The sequence below is a fragment of the Oncorhynchus mykiss genome, chromosome 23 (genome assembly GCF_057628025.1).
Source record: "Oncorhynchus mykiss isolate SJ-2025 chromosome 23, ASM5762802v1, whole genome shotgun sequence".
Classification (NCBI taxonomy): Eukaryota; Metazoa; Chordata; class Actinopteri; order Salmoniformes; family Salmonidae; genus Oncorhynchus; species Oncorhynchus mykiss.
Window position 1 is genome coordinate 63,456,833 of NC_143044.1, and position 21,644 is coordinate 63,478,476.

Genomic DNA, 21,644 nt, shown 5'->3' on the forward strand with positions numbered 1-21,644 from the left:
CAAGTCTCTTAGTGTGTCACGGTCAAGTCTCTTAGTGTGTCACGGTCAAGTCTCTTAGTGTGTCACGGTCAAGTCTCTTAGTGTGTCACGGTCAAGTCTCTTAGTGTATCACGGTCAAGTCTCTTAGTGTGTTGCGGTCAAGTCTCTTAGTGTGTCACGGTCAAGTCTCTTAGTGTATCACGGTCAAGTCTCTTAGTGTGTCACGGTCAAGTCTCTTAGTGTATCACGGTCAAGTCTCTTAGTGTGTCGCGGTCCAGTCTCTTAGTGTGTCGCGGTCCAGTCTCTTAGTGTGTCGCGGTCAAGTCTCTTAGTGTGTCGCGGTCAAGTCTCTTAGTGTGTCGCGGTCAAGTCTCTTAGTGTGTCACGGTCAAGTCACTTAGTGTGTCACGGTCAAGTCTCTTAGTGTGTCACGGTCAAGTCTCTTAGTGTGTCACGGTCAAGTCTGTTAGTGTGTCGCGGTCAAGTCTCTTAGTGTGTCGCGGTCAAGTCTCTTAGTGTGTCACGGTCAAGTCTCTTAGTGTGTCGCGGTCAAGTCTCTTAGTGTGTCGCGGTCAAGTCTCTTAGTGTGTCGCGGTCAAGTCTCTTAGTGTGTCGCGGTCAAGTCTCTTAGTGTGTCACGGTCAAGTCTCTTAGTGTGTCGCGGTCAAGTCTCTTAGTGTATCGCGGTCCAGTCTCTTAGTGTGTCGCGGTCAAGTCTCTTAGTGTGTCGCGGTCAAGTCTCTTAGTGTGTCGCGGTCAAGTCTCTTAGTGTGTCACGGTCAAGTCACTTAGTGTGTCACGGTCAAGTCTCTTAGTGTGTCGCGGTCAAGTCTCTTAGTGTGTCACGGTCAAGTCTCTTAGTGTGTCGCGGTCAAGTCTCTTAGTGTGTCACGGTCAAGTCTCTTAGTGTGTCACGGTCAAGTCTCTTAGTGTGTCACGGTCAAGTCTCTTAGTGTGTCGCGGTCAAGTCTCTTAGTGTGTCACGGTCAAGTCTCTTAGTGTGTCACGGTCAAGTCACTTAGTGTGTCGCGGTCAAGTCTCTTAGTGTGTCACGGTCAAGTCTCTTAGTGTGTCACGGTCAAGTCTCTTAGTGTGTCACGGTCAAGTCACTTAGTGTGTCGCGGTCAAGTCTCTTAGTGTGTCACGGTCAAGTCTCTTAGTGTGTCACGGTCAAGTCTCTTAGTGTGTCACGGTCAAGTCTCTTAGTGTGTCACGGTCAAGTCTCTTAGTGTGTCACGGTCAAGTCTCTTAGTGTGTCGCGGTCAAGTCTCTTAGTGTATCACGGTCAAGTCTCTTAGTGTGTAGCGGTCAAGTCTCTTAGTGTATCACGGTCAAGTCTCTTAGTGTGTCGCGGTCCAGTCTCTTAGTGTGTCGCGGTCCAGTCTCTTAGTGTGTCGCGGTCAAGTCTCTTAGTGTGTCGCGGTCAAGTCTCTTAGTGTGTCGCGGTCAAGTCTCTTAGTGTGTCACGGTCAAGTCACTTAGTGTGTCACGGTCAAGTCTCTTAGTGTGTCACGGTCAAGTCTCTTAGTGTGTCACGGTCAAGTCTGTTAGTGTGTCGCGGTCAAGTCTCTTAGTGTGTCGCGGTCAAGTCTCTTAGTGTGTCACGGTCAAGTCTCTTAGTGTGTCGCGGTCAAGTCTCTTAGTGTGTCGCGGTCAAGTCTCTTAGTGTGTCGCGGTCAAGTCTCTTAGTGTGTCACGGTCAAGTCTCTTAGTGTGTCACGGTCAAGTCTCTTAGTGTGTCACGGTCAAGTCTCTTAGTGTGTCGCGGTCAAGTCTCTTAGTGTGTCACGGTCAAGTCTCTTAGTGTGTCGCGGTCAAGTCACTTAGTGTGTCACGGTCAAGTCTCTTAGTGTGTCGCTGTCAAGTCACTTAGTGTGTCGCGGTCAAGTCTCTTAGTGTGTCGCGGTCAAGTCTCTTAGTGTGTCACGGTCAAGTCTCTTAGTGTGTCACGGTCAAGTCTCTTAGTGTGTCACGGTCAAGTCTCTTAGTGTGTCACGGTCAAGTCTCTTAGTGTGTCGCGGTCAAGTCTCTTAGTGTGTCACGGTCAAGTCTCTTAGTGTGTCACTAGTGTGATAAAAACATTTCAGAATACCCTGGTACTGTTTTATATGATACCAACATTTCAGAATACCCTGGTAGTGTTTTATATGATACCAACATTTCAGAATACCCTGGTACTGTTTTATATGATACCAACATTTCAGAATACCCTGGTACTGTTTTATATGATACCAACATTTCAGAATACCCTGGTACTGTTTTATATGATACTAACATTTCAGAATACCCTGGTACTGTTTTATATGATACTAACATTTCAGAATACCCTGGTAGTGTTTTATATGATACTAACATTTCAGAATACCCTGGTAGTGTTTTATATGATACCAACATTTCAGAATACCCTGGTAGTGTTTTATATGATACTAACATTTCAGAATACCCTGGTACTGTTTTATATGATACTACCAATCTCCTGTTATTAAGTCAGTTTTGTTAATAAATTCACTAAAATGGTTTAAGCAAAAACATGTCTTTTTCTATGGTCCCATAATGACCACTTCACCTTCCAGCCATCACTCACCTTCCAGCCATCACTCACCTTCCAGCCATCACTCACCTTCCAGCCATCACTCACCTTCCAGCCATCACTCACCTTCCAGCCATCACTTCACCTTCCAGCCATCACTCACCTTCCAGCCATCACTTCACCTTCCAGCCATCACTCACCTTCCAGCCATCACTCACCTTCCAGCCATCACTCACCTTCCAGCCATCACTCACCCTTCCAGCCATCACTCACCTTCCAGCCATCACTCACCCTTCCAGCCATCACTCACCCTCCAGCCATCACTCACCTTCCAGCCATCACTCACCTTCCAGCCATCACTCACCTTCCAGCCATCACTCACCTTCCAGCCATCACTCACCCTCCAGCCATCACTCACAGCTGTAATCAGCCAGCCACATCACCTTCCAGCCATCACTCAGGTTCTCTGTCTACTCTTCCTGCACATCTATTCGTCCATCATGTAGAAGAGGTTTTACTCCCTGACCTCCTCAGCACTGTGTTGACCCCAGTAGTCTGACTGTAAACTCCACTCACCTTCCAGCCATCACTCACCTTCCAGCCATCACTCACCCTCCAGCCATCACTCACAGCTGTAATCAGCCAGCCACATCACCTTCCAGCCATCACTCAGGTTCTCTGTCTACTCTTCCTGCACATCTATTCGTCCATCATGTAGAAGAGGTTTTACTCCCTGACCTCCTCAGCACTGTTGACCCCAGTAGTCTGACTGTAAACTCCCTGACCTCCTCAGCTCTGTGTTGACTCCAGTAGTCTGACTGTAAACTCCCTGACCTCCTCAGCACTGTGTTGACCCCAGTAGTCTGACTGTAAACTCCCTGACCTCCTCAGCACTGTGTTGACCCCAGTAGTCTGACTGTAAACTCCCTGACCTCAGCACTGTGTTGACCCCAGTAGTCTGACTGTAAACTCCCTGACCTCCTCAGCTCTGTGTTGACTCCAGTAGTCTGACTGTAAACTCCCTGACCTCCTCAGCACTGTGTTGACCCCAGTAGTCTGACTGTAAACTCCCTGACCTCCTCAGCTCTGTGTTGACTCCAGTAGTCTGACTGTAAACTCCCTGACCTCCTCAGCACTGTGTTGACCCCAGTAGTCTGACTGTAAACTCCCTGACCTCCTCAGCACTGTGTTGACCCCAGTAGTCTGACTGTAAACTCCCTGACCTCAGCACTGTGTTGACCCCAGTAGTCTGACTGTAAACTCCCTGACCTCAGCACTGTGTTGACCCCAGAAGTCTGACTGTAAACTCCCTGACCTCCTCAATGTGTTGACCCCAGTAGTCTGACTGTAAACTCCCTGACCTCTTCAGCTCTGTGTTGACCCCAGTAGTCTGACTGTAAACTCCCTGACCTCCTCAGCACTGTGTTGACCCCAGTAGTCAGACTGTAAACTCCCTGACCTCCTCAGCACTGTGTTGACCCCAGTAGTCTGACTGTAAACTCCCTGATCTCCTCAGCACTGTGTTGACCCCAGTAGTCTGACTGTAAACTCCCTGACCTCCTCAGCACTGTGTTGACCCCAGTAGTCTGACTGTAAACTCCCTGACCTCCTCAGCACTGTGTTGACCCCAGTAGTCTGACTGTAAACTCCCTGACCTCCTCAGCACTGTGTTGACCCCAGTAGTCTGACTGTAAACTCCCTGACCTCAGCACTGTGTTGACCCCAGAAGTCTGACTGTAAACTCCCTGACCTCCTCAATGTGTTGACCCCAGTAGTCTGACTGTAAACTCCCTGACCTCTTCAGCTCTGTGTTGACCCCAGTAGTCTGACTGTAAACTCCCTGACCTCCTCAGCACTGTGTTGACCCCAGTAGTCTGACTGTAAACTCCCTGACCTCCTCAGCACTGTGTTGACCCCAGTAGTCTGACTGTAAACTCCCTGACCTCCTCAGCACTGTGTTGACCCCAGTAGTCTGACTGTAAACTCCCTGACCTCTTCAGCTCTGTGTTGACCCCAGTAGTCTGACTGTAAACTCCCTGACCTCCTCAGCACTGTGTTGACCCCAGTAGTCTGACTGTAAACCCCATGTCCTTGTGTACAGTTCATATAAAGTCAATTGAAATAAATTCATTCGGCCCTAATCTATTGAATTCACATGACTGGGCAGAGGCGTAGCCATGGGTGGGCCTGAGAGAGCTTAGGCCCACCCACTGGGAGCCAGGTCCACCCAGTCAGGAGTTTTTCAACACAGAAGGGCTTTATAGACTGAATCACTCCTCAGTTTCATCAGGTGTCTGGGTGGCATTCAAATTGCCATCGATAAAATGCAATTGTGTTCGTTGTCCGTAGCTTATGCCTGCCCATACTATAACCCCACCACCACCATGGGGCACTCTGTTCACAACGATGACACCAGCAAACCGCTCGCCCACACAGCGTCATACGTGGTCTATGGTTGAGAGGCCGGTTGGACGTCCTGCCAAATTCTCTAAAACGATGTTGGAGGTGGCTTATGGTAGAGAAATTAACATTAAAATCTCTGGCAACAGCTCTGGTGGACATTCCTGCAGTCAGCATGCCATTTGCACGCTCCCTCAAAACTTGAGACATTTGTGGCATTGTGTTGTGTGCCAAAACTGCACATTTTAGAGTGGCCTTTCATTGTCCCCAGCACAAGGTGCACCTGTGTAATCATGATTTTAATCAGCTTCTTGATATGGCAAATCTGTCAGGTGGATGGATTATCACGGCAAAGGAGAAATGCTCACAAACAGGGATGTGAAAGGGGCTACTGAGTGGCGCAGCGGTCTAGGGCGCTGCATCTCGGTGCTAGAGTCATCACCACAGACCCTGGTTCGATTCCAGACTGTATCACAACCGGCCGTGATTGGGAGTCTCATAGGGCAGCGCACAATTGGCCCAGCGTCGTTAGATGGTTAGCTTCTTCCAAAATCCATCATTTGCTTTGTATTCAGTGCCAGTATTACCGAATATCCCAGTACCAGCTTAGTGTCTCTGAAGGTCCAGCCTAGTGTCTCTGTAGGTCCAGCCGTGTGTCTCTGGAGGTCCAGCCGTGTGTCTCTGGAGGTCCAGCCGTGTGTCTCTGGAGGTCCAGCCTAGTGTCTCTGGAGATCCAGCCTAGTGTCTCTGGAGGACCAGCCGTGTGTCTCTGGAGGTCCAGCCTAGTGTCTCTGGAGGTCCGGCCTAGTGTCTCTGGAGGTCCAGCCGTGTGTCTCTGAAGGACCAGCCTAGTGTCTCTGGAGGTCCAGCCTAGTGTCTCTGGAGGTCCAGCTTAGTGTCTCTGAAGGACCAGATATATATATGTGTGTAAATATCATTCAACCAGGCTTGGCTCGCTCCATAAGGGACTCACAATCACGGCCGGTTATGATACAGCCTGGATTCGAACCAGGGTGTTTGTAGTGACGCCTCAAGCACTGAGATGCAGTGCCTTAGACCGCTGCGCCACTCAGGAGTCCCTGTGGGCCAGGGCTGTGATGGCTGTGTTCCTGTGTGTTTGTGTCTTGGCCTTGTACCTGGTGCTCCCCTGAGGCCCCTCAGGGCCCCTGATGCAGGGTGAACCAGAGTTCAGCACCTGGGTTCATATGTCTCTAAGGAATCTATTGACTTCTCATACGTAGAGTTCTCCAAGATATACGAGGTAGTTTAAGGTTTTTAGGTGATCATGCAGTGTTTTAACCTTAACTTGACTCTGTTTTGATTTCATTTATTCCCAGTGTAAAGCACTTTATATAAAGGTTGACTTATCCCCTGACAGAATAAATATAGTTTCTATAGGCTTATCAGTGACAGCAGGTGGTGATTGACTGTTCCTGTCTCCTCTCCCTGCTCCAGTGTTCGCCAGCTCAGAGCCTGTCCCAGGATTCCAGGGAGACACTTTACAGCTGGCATTCATCGACCTCCGACAGGTAAGCAGTATACCACTCATCCTACTGTTCCCCTGTCCTGTGACCCAACACGACCTCTCCTACAGCCGACTGTTCCCCTGTTCTGTGACCCAACACAACCTCTCCTCTGACCCAACACAACCTCTCCTCTGACCCAACACAACCTCTCCTCTGACCCAACACAATCTCTCCTCTGACCCAACACGACCTCTCCTCTGACCCAACACAACCTCTCCTCTGACCCAACACAACCTCTCCTCTGACCCAACACGACCTCTCCTCTGACCCAACACGACCTCTCCTCTGACCCAACACGACCTCTCCTCTGACCCAACACGACCTCTCCTCTGGCCAACTGTTCCCCGTCTCCTCTGACCCAACACAACCTCTCCTCTGACCCAACACAACCTCTCCTCTGACCCAACACGACCTCTCCTCTGACCCAACACAACCTCTCCTCTGACCCAACACAATCTTTCCTCTGGCCAACTATTCCCCCTCTCCTCTGACCCAACACGACCTCTCCTCTGACCCAACACAACCTCTCCTACAGCCGACTGTTCCCCTTTCCTGTGACCCAACACAACCTCTCCTCTGGCCAACTGTCCCCCTGTCCTGTGACCCAACACGACCTCTCCTGTGAGCCAGTAGCACACTGTCCCCATAGGTCAGGATTAGCCTTACATTACCCTGACTCCAAGTCAATTGTTGTGGATCCATTAAGCCATTACCAGCTCTGCTAACAGCTCTTTCTTACTCTCTTAGTGTTGATCTGACCTGGTTAATCTGGGCCTCAGGTCAAGTCCAGTTATGGGTCAGGTTAGGTCTGGTGTTAGGTCTGGTGTTAGGTCTGGTGTTATGGGTCAGGTTAGGTCTGGTGTTAGGTCTGGTGTTAGGTCTGGTGTTATGGGTCAGGTTAGGTCTGGTGTTAGGTCTGGTGTTAGGTCTGGTGTTATGGGTCAGGTTAGGTCTGGTGTTAGGTCTGCTGTTAGGTCTGGTGTTATGGGTCAGGTTAGGTCTGGTGTTAGGTCAGGTGTTAGGTCTGGTGTTAGGTCTGGTGTTATGGGTCAGGTTAGGTCTGGTGTTAGGCCTGGTGTTAGGCCTGGTGTTATGGGTCAGGTTAGGTCTGGTGTTAGGTCTGGTGTTAGGTCTGGTGTTATGGGTCAGGTTAGGTCTGGTGTTAGGCCTGGTGTTAGGCCTGGTGTTATGGGTCAGGTTAGGTCTGGTGTTAGGTCTGGTGTTAGGTCTGGTGTTAGGTCTGGTGTTATGGGTCAGGTTAGGTCTGGTGTTAGGCCTGGTGTTAGGCCTGGTGTTATGGGTCAGGTTAGGTCTGGTGTTAGGTCTGGTGTTATGGGTCAGGTTAGGTCTGGTGTTAGGTCTGGTGTTATGGGTCAGGTTAGGTCTGGTGTTAGGTCTGGTACAGCAGCTTGAGGAAGCTCTGTCACTTGAGCACCGATGCTGGTTTCCACTTTGCTTCTTCATATAAATCCACAAGTCTTCTATGATTCCACTATTAGTTTGTGTATCTTACCGTCTGCAAACATCTAGTTTGTCTTAGCAAGTTGTGGCTGAAATCAATTGTGTTAGCCAGCTAACATACTCATAAAAACCCTAGGATCACTCACTACTCATAGAGCACCCTGAGATCACTCACTACTCATAAAACACCCTGGGATCACTCACTACTCATAAATCACCCTGGGGTCACTCACTACTCATAAATCACCCTGGGATCACTCACTGTTAAAAATATTGTTATATATTTTGTCCATATCTCCCAGTTCTTCCACTCACTGAAGCGGCCCATTAGTAAAAGCCCATCACATTGGTCTATTACCATAGGAGCCTATCACATTGGTCTATTACCATAGGAGCCTATCACATTGGTCCATTACCATAGGAGCCTATCACATTGGTCCATTACCATAGGAGCCTATCACATTGGTCTATTACCATAGGAGCCTATCACATTGGTCTATTACCATAGGAGCCTATCACCATCTGAGCCTATCACATTGGTCTATTGCCATAGGAGCCTATCACATTGGTCTATTGCCATAGGAGCCTATCACATTGGTCTATTGCCATAGGAGCCTATCACATTGGTCTATTGCCATAGGAGCCTATCACATTGGTCTATTGCCATAGGAGCCTATCACATTGGTCTATTGCCATAGCAGCCTATCACATTGGTCTATTGCCATAGGAGCCTATCACATTGGTCTATTGCCATAGGAGCCTATCACATTGGTCTATTGCCATAGGAGCCTATCACATTGGTCTATTGCCATAGGAGCCTATCACATTGGTCTATTGCCATAGGAGCCTATCACATTGGTCTATTGCCATAGGAGCCTATCACATTGGTCTATTACCATAGGAGCCTATCACATTGGTATATTACCATAGGAGCCTATCACCATAGGAGCCTATCACATTGGTCTATTGCCATAGGAGCCTATCACATTGCTCTATTGCCATAGGAGCCTATCACATTGGTCTATTGCCATAGGAGCCTATCACATTGGTCTATTGCCATTAGGAGCCTATCACATTGGTCTATTGCCATAGCAGCCTATCACATTGGTCTATTGCCATAGGAGCCTATCACATTGGTCTATTACCATAGGAGCCTATCACATTGGTCTATTGCCATAGGAGCCTATCACATTGGTCTATTGCCATAGGAGCCTATCACATTGGTCTATTACCATAGGAGCCTATCACATTGGTCTGTTACCATAGGAGCCTATCACATTGGCCTATTACCATAGGAGCCTATCACATTGGCCTATTACCATAGGAGCCTATCACATTGGCCTATTACCATAGGAGCCTATCAAAGTGGAAGGCTGTGGCCCGGGCCGCTGGTCAGCTTGATGAGTTTGTTTAGACCAGATCTGGTGCGTCTCTAGAGACCTCCTGTATCAGACCAGATCTGGTGCTTCTGTAGAGACCTCCTGTATCAGGACAGATCTGGTGCTTCTGTAGAGACCTCCCGTATCAGGACAGATCTGGTGCGTCTGTAGAGACCTCCTGTATCAGGCCAGATCTGGTGCGTCTGTAGAGACCTCCTGTATCAGGACAGATCTGGTGCGTCTGTAGAGACCTCCTGTATCAGGCCAGATCTGGTGCGTCTGTAGAGACCTCCTGTATCAGGCCAGATCTGTCTTTAGGCCAGGGAGGGTTGACCTCAGATGAAGAGAGACACCCCAACGTCTCTCTGCTAATTACTGTGGGGCACTGATGGCAGCCTGCTTAGTTGGTGTTTTAAATATGAAAAATCTAAAAGATTAGTGAGGGGTTGGAGTCCCTAAAGGAGAATCCTCAAGGCCTGGTGACCTGTGGTGACCTGGAAGTTGAACCCTAATGCATAGTGCATGTTACCGTTCATTCATTAACCAGGCAGGCATCATTCCACTGGACAAGATCCTTGGATACAGTGAAGATGAGACCCTACAATCAGAAACACTTGTCTCTCAATATTCATTCTACCGCGCTCCACACTCTCATGCTCAGAGTTCATTCTCAGACCACGTTCTCTTGAGTACGTTCTTGTGAGGATGAGAGTGTGGAGAACACACAAAACATTACATTAGAGAAGCAGTCCCCCTACTGTATTACCTCACGCTGAGCAGCACTCCCCCTACTGTATTACCTCACGCTGAGCAGCACTCCCCCTACTGTATTACCTCACGCTGAGCAGCACTCCCCCCTACTGTATTACCTCACGCAGAGCAGCACTCCCCCTACTGTATTACCTCACGCTGAGCAGCACTCCCCCTACTGTATTACCTCCTGCTGAGCAGCACTCCCCTTACTGTATTACCTCCTGCTGAGCAGCACTCCCCCTACTGTATTACCTCACGCAGAGCAGCACTACCCCTACTGTATTACCTCACGCTGAGCAGCACTCCCCCTACTGTATTACCTCATGCTGAGCAGCACTCCCCCTACTGTATTACCTCACGCTGAGCAGCACTCCCCCTACTGTGTTACCTCACGCTGAGCAGCACTCCTCCTACTGTATTACCTCACGCTGAGCAGCACTCCCCCTACTGTGTTACCTCCTGCTGAGCAGCACTCCCCCTACTGTATTACCTCACGCTGAGCAGCACTCCCCCTACTGTATTACCTCATGCTGAGCAGCACTCCCCCTACTGTATTACCTCACGCTGAGCAGCACCCCCCCTACAGTATTACCTCACGCAGAGCAGCACCCCCCCTACTGTATTACCTCACGCTGAGCAGCACCCCCCCTACAGTATTTCCTCACACTCCCCCTACTGTATTACCTCATGCTGAGCAGCACTCCCCCTACAGTATTACCTCACGCAGAGCAGCACCCCCCCTACTGTATTACCTCACGCTGAGCAGCACTCCCCCTACAGTATTACCTCACGCAGAGCAGCACCCCCCCTACTGTATTACCTCACGCTGAGCAGCACCCCCCCTACAGTATTACCTCACGCAGAGCAGCACCCCCCCTACTGTATTACCTCACGCTGAGCAGCACCCCCCCTACTGTATTACCTCACACTCCCCCTACTGTATTACCTCATGCTGAGCAGCACCCCCCCTACAGTATTACCTCACGCAGAGCAGCACCCCCCCTACTGTATTACCTCACGCTGAGCAGCACCCCCCCTACTGTATTACCTCACTCAGAGCAGCACTCCCCCTACTGTAATACCTCCTGCTGAGCATCACTCCCTCTATTTTTACTTCAAAATTATCAGCTAGATATGTGAATCGTAATAATCTAGCTAGCAAGCTAGTTTAACATGAAAAAATGACCTTATGCAAGGTAGATGTACATTCTTTGTGGCTATCTGGCTAGCTAACAGTAATAGCTAGCCAGTTAGCCCTATTGACTTATTAATGGGTTGTGATTTACGGTACGTAGGCGGGTATAATGATCAAATAATGTATTTATTAACGTATCAAGATAAAATATTGTAGTCAAGCAACATATGACATGTGAATAGGCAACATTTCATTCTGTAGTCGGACTGTATTTTCTCTCCCTTCAGCTCAAATGATGTCCTCCATTGATTTCAAGAAATGTCTCGTAATTTTCCTTTGCAGACTTTCCGTTGACGCTTGACATTGATGCATGGTTCAAAATATGTACAAACTGAGTACGCACTGTTTCTCACACACCACATGCACTCTTTCTCGATGTCTCTCTTTCTCTCCAAGGGATTAGTACCAGGTTTTCCTCGGCTGTGCTCCCTGCGGGGGGGGAAGTGTTTCCAGGGGATTAGTATCAGGTTTTCCTCGGCTGTGCTCCCTGCGGGGGGGAAGTGTTTCCAGGGGATTAGTACCAGGTTTTCCTCGGCTGTGCTCCCTGCGGGGGGGAAGTGTTTCCAGGGGATTAGTACCAGGTTTTCCTCGGCTGTGCTCCCTGCGGGGGGGAAGTGTTTCCAGGGGATTAGTACCAGGTTTTCCTCGGCTGTGCTCCCTGCGGGGGGGAAGTGTTTCCAGGGGATTAGTACCAGGTTTTCCTCGGCTGTGCTCCCTGCGGGGGGGAAGTGTTTCCAGGGGATTAGTATCAGGTTTTCCTCGGCTGTGCTCCCTGCGGGGGGGAAGTGTTTCCAGTGGATTAGTACCAGGTTTTCCTCGGCTGTGCTCCCTGCGGGGGGGAAGTGTTTCCAGGGGATTAGTACCAGGTTTTCCTTGGGGGAAAGCGTTTCCAGGGGATTAGTACCAGGTTTTCCTCGTGGGAAAGCGTTTCCAGGGGATTAGTACCAGGTTTTCCTCGGGGGGAAGTGTTTCCAGTGGATTAGTACCAGGTTTTCCTCGGCTGTGCTCCCTGCGGGGGGGAAGTGTTTCCAGGGGATTATAGTACCAGGTTTTCCTCGTGGGAAGTGTTTCCAGGGGATTAGTACCAGGTTTTCCTCGGGGGAAAGTGTTTCCAGGGGATTAGTACCAGGTTTTCCTCGTGGGAAGTGTTTCCAGGGGATTAGTACCAGGTTGAATAACTTGTGGCTGGCTGAGAGTCAGAGCAGAGAACACTCTCCAGACAGTCATATCATATAACATCACTCGCAGCTAAGAGGTCCTGGGTTGGGATAGGGTTAAGGGTTCCCACCTGAAACAGGGGCCCGTACAGCAGGCGCCAGGTGAAGTCAGGTACCAGGTACTCACATCTGCTCTATGATCCTGGGCTAAGGTTAGGGTTATAAGGGGTCATTACAGGATTCCCAGTTGCTTCATGACAGCAGGCACAGACCTGAGGACATACTGGGGCTTCAGGATAGCAGGACAGCAGGTACAGACCTGAGGCCATACTGGGGCTTCAGGATAGCAGGACAGCAGATACAGACCTGAGGACATACTGGGGCTTCAGGACAGCAGGTACAGACCTGAGGACATACTGGGGCTTCAGGATAGCAGGACAGCAGGCACAGACCTGAGGACATACTGGGGCTTCGGGACAGCAGGTACAGACCTGAGGACATACTGGGGCTTCGGGACAGCAGGTACAGACCTGAGGACATACTGGGGCTTCAGGACAGCGGGTACAGACCTGAGGACATACTGGGGCTTCAGGACAGCAGGTACAGACCTGAGGACGTACTGGGGCTTCAGGACAGCAGGTACAGACCTGAGGACATACTGGGGCTTCAGGACAGCAGGTACAGACCTGAGGACATACTGGGGCTTCAGGACAGCAGGTACAGACCTGAGGACATACTGGGGCTTCAGGACAGCAGGTACATACCTGAGGACATACTGGGGCTTCAGGACAGCAGCCCTGCTTTTTTTCTGTCAGCAGTCACTAGAGACCTAAGCAGTTCACATATGAAAAGACACCAAAACAGACATGCAGCTAACTGAGATCCTTCAATTCTACTCTGCTGATTGGGTCAGGGAGGGGAGAAGAGAACTGGGGAACAGTTTGGGATCCTTCCATTCTACTCTGATGGGAGCAGAGCAGGAGTGGTCCATTCTACACTGATGGGAGCAGAGCAGGAGTGGTCCATTCTACTCTGATGGGAGCAGAGCAGGAGTGGTCCATTCTACTCTGATGGGAGCAGAGCAGGAGTGGTCCATTCTACTCTGATGGGAGCAGAGCAGGAGGGGTCCATTCTACTCTGATGGGAGCAGAGCAGGAGTGGTCCATTCTACACTGATGGGAGCAGAGCAGGAGTGGTCCATTCTACTCTGATGGGAGCAGAGCAGGAGTGGTCCATTCTACTCTGATGGGAGCAGAGCAGGAGGGGTCCATTCTACTCTGATGGGAGCAGAGCAGGAGTGGTAAGCCTCTGGCTCTATAGACCCCTTCATAAAGACCACCCAGCAGCTTCCCAGTCCCCTGCCATTAGCATACACTGAGAGGGGCTTTCGGTCTTCACAGCACCAGTCTGTCTCCCAGCTCCTCTTCCTGTGAATGAGAGGTACTGGGTGGTGCAGAAGCCATGAAGTCACTTTATACGGTACTGCCTGACAGGGCTAGGGTTACTGGGGTAACCCCAACCCTAATCTCCTCTGTTAGGTAAAGTTTACTCTCTCCCGCTACTCACGTTTTGAAGTGCTGCGGCTCCTAAAAGTGATTCAACACAGCAGCAGCCATCACACACTCCCTCTAGCCCTTAATGCCTGAGGTCTGTTGACTGAGAACACACTCCCTCTAGCCCTTAATGCCCGAGGTCTGTTGACTGAGAACACACTCCCTCTAGCCCTTAATGCCCCAGGTCTGTTGACTGAGAACACACTCCCTCTAGTCCTTAATCCCCCAGGTCTGTTGACTGAGAACACACTCCCTCTAGCTCTTAATGCCCGAGGTCTGTTGACTGAGAACACACTCCCTCTAGCTCTTAATCCCCCAGGTCTGTTGACTGAGAACACACTCCCTCTAGCCCTTAATCCCCCAGGTCTGTTGACTGAGAACACACTCCCTCTAGCCCTTAATCCCCGAGGTCTGTTGACTGAGAACACACTCCCTTAGTCCCCCAGGTCTGTTGACTGAGAACACACTCCCTCTAGCTCTTAATCCCCCAGGTCTGTTGACTGAGAACACACTCCCTCTAGCCCTTAATCCCCCAGGTCTGTTGACTGAGAACACACTCCCTCTAGCCCTTAATCCCCCAGGTCTGTTGACTGAGAACACACTCCCTCTAGCCCTTAATCCCCCAGGTCTGTTGACTGAGAACACACTCCCTTAATCCCCCAGGTCTGTTGACTGAGAACACTCTCCCTCTAGCCCTTAATCCCCCAGGTCTGTTGACTGAGAACACACTCCCTTAATCCCCCAGGTCTGTTGACTGAGAACACACTCCCTCTAGCCCTTAATCCCCGAGGCCAGTTGACTGAGAACACACTCCCTCTAGCCCTTAATCACCCAGGTCTGTTGACTGAGAACACACTCCCTTAATCCCCCAGGTCTGTTGACTGAGAACACACTCCCTCTAGCCCTTAATCCCCCAGGTCTGTTGACTGAGAACACACTCCCTCTAGCCCTTAATCCCCCAGGTCTGTTGACTGAGAACACACTCCCTCTAGCCCTTAATGCCCCAGGTCTGTTGACTGAGAACACTCTCCCTCTAGCCCTTAATCCCCCAGGTCTGTTGACTGAGAACACACTCCCTTAGTCGCCCAGGTATGTTGACTGAGAACACACTCCCTCTAGCCCTTAATACCCAGGTCTGTTGACTGAGAACACACTCCCTTAATCCCCCAGGTCTGTTGACTGAGAACACACTCCATCTAGCCCTTAATCCCCCAGGTCTGTTGACTGAGAACACACTCCCTCTAGCCCTTAGTCCCCCAGGTCTGTTGACTGAGAACACACTCCCTCTAGCCCTTAATCCCCGAGGTCTGTTGACTGAAAACACACTCCCTTAGTCCCCCAGGTCTGTTGACTGAGAACACACTCCCTCTAGCCCTTAATCCCCGAGGTCTGTTGACTGAGAACACACTCCCTTAATCCCCCAGGTCTGTTGACTGAGAACACACTCCCTCTATCCCTTAATCCCTCAGTTCTGTTGACTGAGAACACACTCCCTCTAGCCCTTAATCCCCCAGGTCTGTTGACTGAGAACACACTCCCTTAATCCCCCAGGTCTGTTGACTGAGAACACACTCCCTCTAGCCCTTAATCCCCCAGGTCTGTTGACTGAGAACACACTCCCTCTAGCACCTAATCCCCGAGGTCTGTTGACTGAGAACACACTCCCTTAGTCCCCCAGGTCTGTTGACTGAGAACACACTCCCTCTGGCCCTTAATCCCCCAGGTCTGTTGACTGAGAACACACTCCCTCTAGTCCTTAATCCCCCAGGTCTGTTGACTGAGAACACACTCCCTTAATCCCGCCGGTCTGTTAACTGAGAACACACTCCCTCTAACCCTTAATCCCTCAGGTCTGTTGACTGAGAACACACTCCCTTAATCCCCCAGGTCTGTTGACTGAGAACACACTCCCTTAATCCCCCAGGTCTGTTGACTGAGAACACACTCCCTTAATCCCCCAGGTCTGTTGACTGAGAACACACTCCCTCTAGCCCTTAATTCGGGCGGCAGGGTAGCCTAGTGGTTAGAGTGTTGGACTAGTAACCGAAAGTGGAAAGAGTCCCTCCTCATGGCCCCCAACACCATCTGGTCTCCCATCCAGGGACCGACCTGGACCGACCCTGCTTAGCTTCAGAGGCCAGAGTCCCTCCTACCTTCCCTCCAACACCACTTCCAGCATCATCTGGTCTCCCATCCAGGGACCGACCAGGACCGACCCTGCTTAGCTTCAGAGGCCAGCCAGCAGTGGTATGCAGGGTGATTTACTGCTGTCTTTTCCCTCACTAACTCCCAGAATATTGTCCTCTCTGTGTGTTGATTCAGCTGCTGGACCTGTTCATGGTGTGGGACTGGTCTACGTACCTGGCTGACTACGGACAGCCCACCTCCAAGTACCTTCGGGTCAACCCCTCCACTGCACTAGCACTTTTGGAAAAGTGAGTACTGCCGTTTCTACTGTCTCTACTCAATGTGTAGTCAGTTTGTAGTTCTACTGTCTCTACTCAATGTGTAGTCAGTTTGTAGTTCTACTGTCTCTACTCAATGTGTAGTCAGTTTGTAGTTCTACTGTCTCTACTCAATGTGTAGTCAGTTTGTAGTTCTACTGTCTCTACTCAATGTGTAGTCAGTTTGTAGTTCTACTGTCTCTACTCAATGTGTAGTCAGTTTGTAGTTCTACTGTCTCTACTCAATGTGTAGTCAGTTTGTGGTTCTACTGTCTGTACTGAATGTGTAGTCAGTTTGTAGTTTTTCTGTCCTGCTAGACTGGTTAGTCTGGCCTGTATCTGTTATCTACATATCTACATATTCACTACTAGACCTCTTAGTCTGTATCTGTAATCTACATATTCACTACTAGACCTCTTAGTCTGTATCTGTTATCTACATATCTACATATTCACTACTAGACCTCTGAGTCTGTATCTGTTATCTACATATTCACTACTAGACCTCTTAGTCTATATCTGTTATCTACATATCTACATTTTCACTACTAGACCTCTTAGTCTGTATCTGTTATCTTCATATTCACTACTAGACCTCTTAGTCTGTATCTGTTATCTACATATTCACTACTAGACCTCTTAGTCTGTATCTGTTATCTACATATTCACTACTAGACCTCTTAGTCTGTATCTGTTATCTACATATTCACTACTAGACCTCTTAGTCTGTATCTGTAATCTACATATTCACTACTAGACCTCTTAGTCTGTATCTGTTATCTACATATCTACATATTCACTACTAGACCTCTTAGTCTGTATCTGTTATCTACATGTTCACTTCTAGACCTCTTAGTCTGTATCTGTTATCTTCATATTCACTACTAGACCTCTTAGTCTGTATCTGTTATCTACATATTCACTACTAGACCTCTTAGTCTGTATCTGTTATCTTCATATTCATTACTAGACCTCTTAGTCTGTATCTGTTATCTACATATTCACTACTAGACCTCTTAGTCTGTATCTGTTATCTTCATATTCACTACTAGACCTCTTAGTCTGTATCTGTTATCTACATATCTACATATTCACTACTAGACCTCTTAGTCTGTATCTGTTATCTACATGTTCACTACTAGACCTCTTAGTCTGTATCTGTTATCTACATATTCACTACTAGACCTCTTAGTCTGTATCTGTTATCTACATATCTACATATTCACTACTAGACCTCTTAGTCTGTATCTGTTATCTACATATTCACTGCTAGACCTCTTAGTCTGTATCTGTTATCTACATATCTACATATTCACTACTAGACCTCTTAGTCTGTATCTGTTATCTACATATTCACTACTAGACCTCTTAGTCTGTATCTGTTATCTACATATCTACATATTCACTACTAGACCTCTTAGTCTGTATCTGTTATCTACATATTCACTGCTAGACCTCTTAGTCTGTATCTGTTATCTACATATCTACATATTCACTACTAGACCTCTTAGTCTGTATCTGTTATCTACATATTCACTACTAGACCTCTTAGTCTGTATCTGTTATCTACATATTCACTACTAGACCTCTTAGTCTGTATCTGTTATCTACATATTCACTACTAGACCTCTTAGTCTGTATCTGTTATCTACATATTCACTACTAGACCTCTTAGTCTGTATCTGTAATCTACATATTCACTACTAGACCTCTTAGTCTGTATCTGTTATCTACATATCTACATATTCACTACTAGACCTCTTAGTCTGTATCTGTTATCTACATGTTCACTTCTAGACCTCTTAGTCTGTATCTGTTATCTTCATATTCACTACTAGACCTCTTAGTCTGTATCTGTTATCTACATATTCACTACTAGACCTCTTAGTCTGTATCTGTTATCTTCATATTCATTACTAGACCTCTTAGTCTGTATCTGTTATCTACATATTCACTACTAGACCTCTTAGTCTGTATCTGTTATCTTCATATTCACTACTAGACCTCTTAGTCTGTATCTGTTATCTACATATCTACATATTCACTACTAGACCTCTTAGTCTGTATCTGTTATCTTCATATTCACTACTAGACCTCTTAGTCTGTATCTGTTATCTACATATTCACCAGTAGACCTCTTAGTCTGTATCTGTTATCTACATATCTACATGTTCACTACTAGACCTCTTAGTCTGTATCTGTAATCTACATATTCACAACTAGACCTCTTAGTCTGTATCTGTTATCTCCATATCTACATATTCACTACTAGACATCTTAGTCTGTATCTGTTATCTACATGTTCACTACTAGACCTCTTAGTCTGTATCTGTTATCTACATATTCACTACTAGACCTCTTAGTCTGTATCTGTTATCTTCATATTCACTACTAGACCTCTTAGTCTGTATCTGTTATCTCCATATTCACTACTAGACCTCTTAGTCTGTATCTGTTATCTACATATTCACTACTAGACCTCTTAGTCTGTATCTGTTATCTTCATATTCATTACTAGACCTCTTAGTCTGTATCTGTTATCTACATATTCACTACTAGACCTCTTAGTCTGTATCTGTTATCTTCATATTCACTACTAGACCTCTTAGTCTGTATCTGTTATCTTCATATTCACTACTAGACCTCTTAGTCTGTATCTGTTATCTACATATTCACTACTAGACCTCTTAGTCTGTATCTGTTATCTTCATATTCACTACTAGACCTCTTAGTCTGTATCTGTTATCTACATATTCACTACTAGACCTCTTAGTCTGTATCTGTAATCTACATATCTACATATTCACTACTAGACCTCTTAGTCTGTATCTGTTATCTACATATTCACTTCTAGACCTCTTAGTCTGTAATTTACATATCTACATATTCACTACTAGACCTCTTAGTCTGTATCTGTAATCTACATATCTACATATTCACTACTAGACCTCTTAGTCTGTATCTGTTATCTACATATTCACTTCTAGACCTCTTAGTCTGTAATTTACATATCTACATATTCACTACTAGACCTCTTAGTCTGTATCTGTTATCTACATATCTTCATATTCACTACTAGACCCCTTAGTCTGTATCTGTAATCTACATATCTACATATTCACTAATATACCTCTTAGTCTGTATCTGTTATCTACATATTCACTTCTAGACCTCTTAGTCTGTATCTGTTATCTTCATATTCACTACTAGACCTCTTAGTCTGTATCTGTTATCTACATATTCACTACTAGACCTCTTAGTCTGTATCTGTTATCTACATATCTACATATTCACTACTAGACCTCTTAGTCTGTATCTGTTATCTACATGTTCACTACTAGACCTCTTAGTCTGTATCTGTTATCTACATATTCACTACTAGACCTCTTAGTCTGTATCTGTTATCTACATATTCACTACTAGACCTCTTAGTCTGTATCTGTTATCTACATATCTTCATATTCACTACTAGACCTCTTAGTCTGTATCTGTTATCTACATATTCACTACTAGACCTCTTAGTCTGTATCTGTTATCTACATATTCACTACTAGACCTCTTAGTCTGTATCTGTTATCTTCATATTCATTACTAGACCTCTTAGTCTGTATCTGTTATCTACATATTCACTACTAGACCTCTTAGTCTGTATCTGTTATCTTCATATTCACTACTAGACCTCTTAGTCTGTATCTGTTATCTTCATATTCACTACTAGACTTCTTAGTCTGTATCTGTTATCTACATATTCACTACTAGACCTCTTAGTCTGTATCTGTAATCTACATATTCACTACTAGACCTCTTAGTCTGTATCTGTTATCTCCATATTCACTACTAGACCTCTTAGTCTGTATCTGTAATCTACATATTCACTTCTAGACCTCTTAGTCTGTATCTGTTATCCTCATATTCACTACTAGACCTCTTAGTCTGTATCTGTTATCTACATATTCACTACTAGACCTCTTAGTCTATATCTGTAATCTACATATTCACTACTAGACCTCTTAGTCTGTATCTGTTATCTCCATATTCACTACTAGACCTCTTAGTCTGTATCTGTAATCTACATATTCACTACTAGACCTCTTAGTCTGTATCTACATATCTACATATTTACTACTAGACCTCTTAGTCTGTATCTGTAATCTACATGTTCACTTCTTGTTCTTTTCTCTTCTCTACTTGATCTTTGAACCTCTACCATGCAGAGTCTACAGGGGGTATGTTACACGTTTTGGCTTATTTGTTTCTTCCCATAGTCTGGTGTCCATTGAAAGTCATTTACACCGTATGGGTCAAGGGTCATTTACACCGTATGGGTCAAGGGTCATTTATACCGTATGGGTCAAGGGTCATTTACACCGTATGGGTCAAGGGTCATTTACACCGTATGGGTCAAGGGTCATTTATACCGTATGGGTCAAGGGTCATTTATACCGTATGGGTCAAGGGTCATTTACACCGTATGGGTCAAGGGTCATTTATACCGTATGGGTCAAGGGTCATTTACACCGTATGGGTCAAGGGTCATTTATACCGTATGGGTCAAGGGTCATTTACACCGTATGGGTCAAGGGTCATTTACACCGTATGGGTCAAGGGTCATTTACACCGTATGGGTCAAGGGTCATTTATACCGTATGGGTCAAGGGTCATTTACACCGTATGGGTCAAGGGTCATTTACACCGTATGGGTCAAGGGTCATTTATACCGTATGGGTCAAGGGTCATTTATACCGTATGGGTCAAGGGTCATTTACACCGTATGGGTCAAGGGTCATTTACACCGTATGGGTTAGGGTCATTTACACCGTATGGGTTAGGGTCATTTACACCGTATGGGTTAGGGTAATTTACACCGTATGGGTTAGGGTCATTTATACCGTATGGGTCAAGGGTCGTTTATACCGTATGGGTCAAGGGTCATTTACACCTTGTGGGTTAGGGGCAATTTATACCGTATGGGTTAGGGTCATTTACACCGTATGGGTCAAGGGTCATTTACACCGTATGGGTCAAGGGTCATTTACACCGTATGGGTCAAGGGTCATTTACACCGTATGGGTTAAGGGTCATTTACACCAAATGGGTTAGGGTCATTTACACCGTATGGGTTAGGGTCATTTACAGCGTATGGGTTAAGGGTCATTTACACCGTATGGGTTAGGGTCATTTACACCGTATGGGTTAAGGGTCATTTACACCATATGGGTTAAGGGTCATTTACACCGTATGGGTTAGGGTCATTTACACCGTATGGG

General features: G+C 47.0%; 1 protein-coding gene across 8 annotated transcripts in view; it reads left to right on the plus strand.

Annotated features, from left to right (window-relative positions):
- exoc6 (exocyst complex component 6) overlaps positions 1–21,644 on the plus strand; it is a 146,528-nt gene that overhangs the window by 118,257 nt on the left and 6,627 nt on the right. For all 8 annotated transcript variants that reach the window (XM_090217887.1, XM_090217884.1, XM_090217886.1 and 5 more), the window contains 2 exons: positions 6,365–6,438; positions 16,256–16,368. In XM_090217887.1, coding sequence (XP_090074013.1) covers positions 6,365–6,438; positions 16,256–16,368 — 187 coding nt within the window. The remainder of the gene's footprint in view (positions 1–6,364; positions 6,439–16,255; positions 16,369–21,644) is intronic.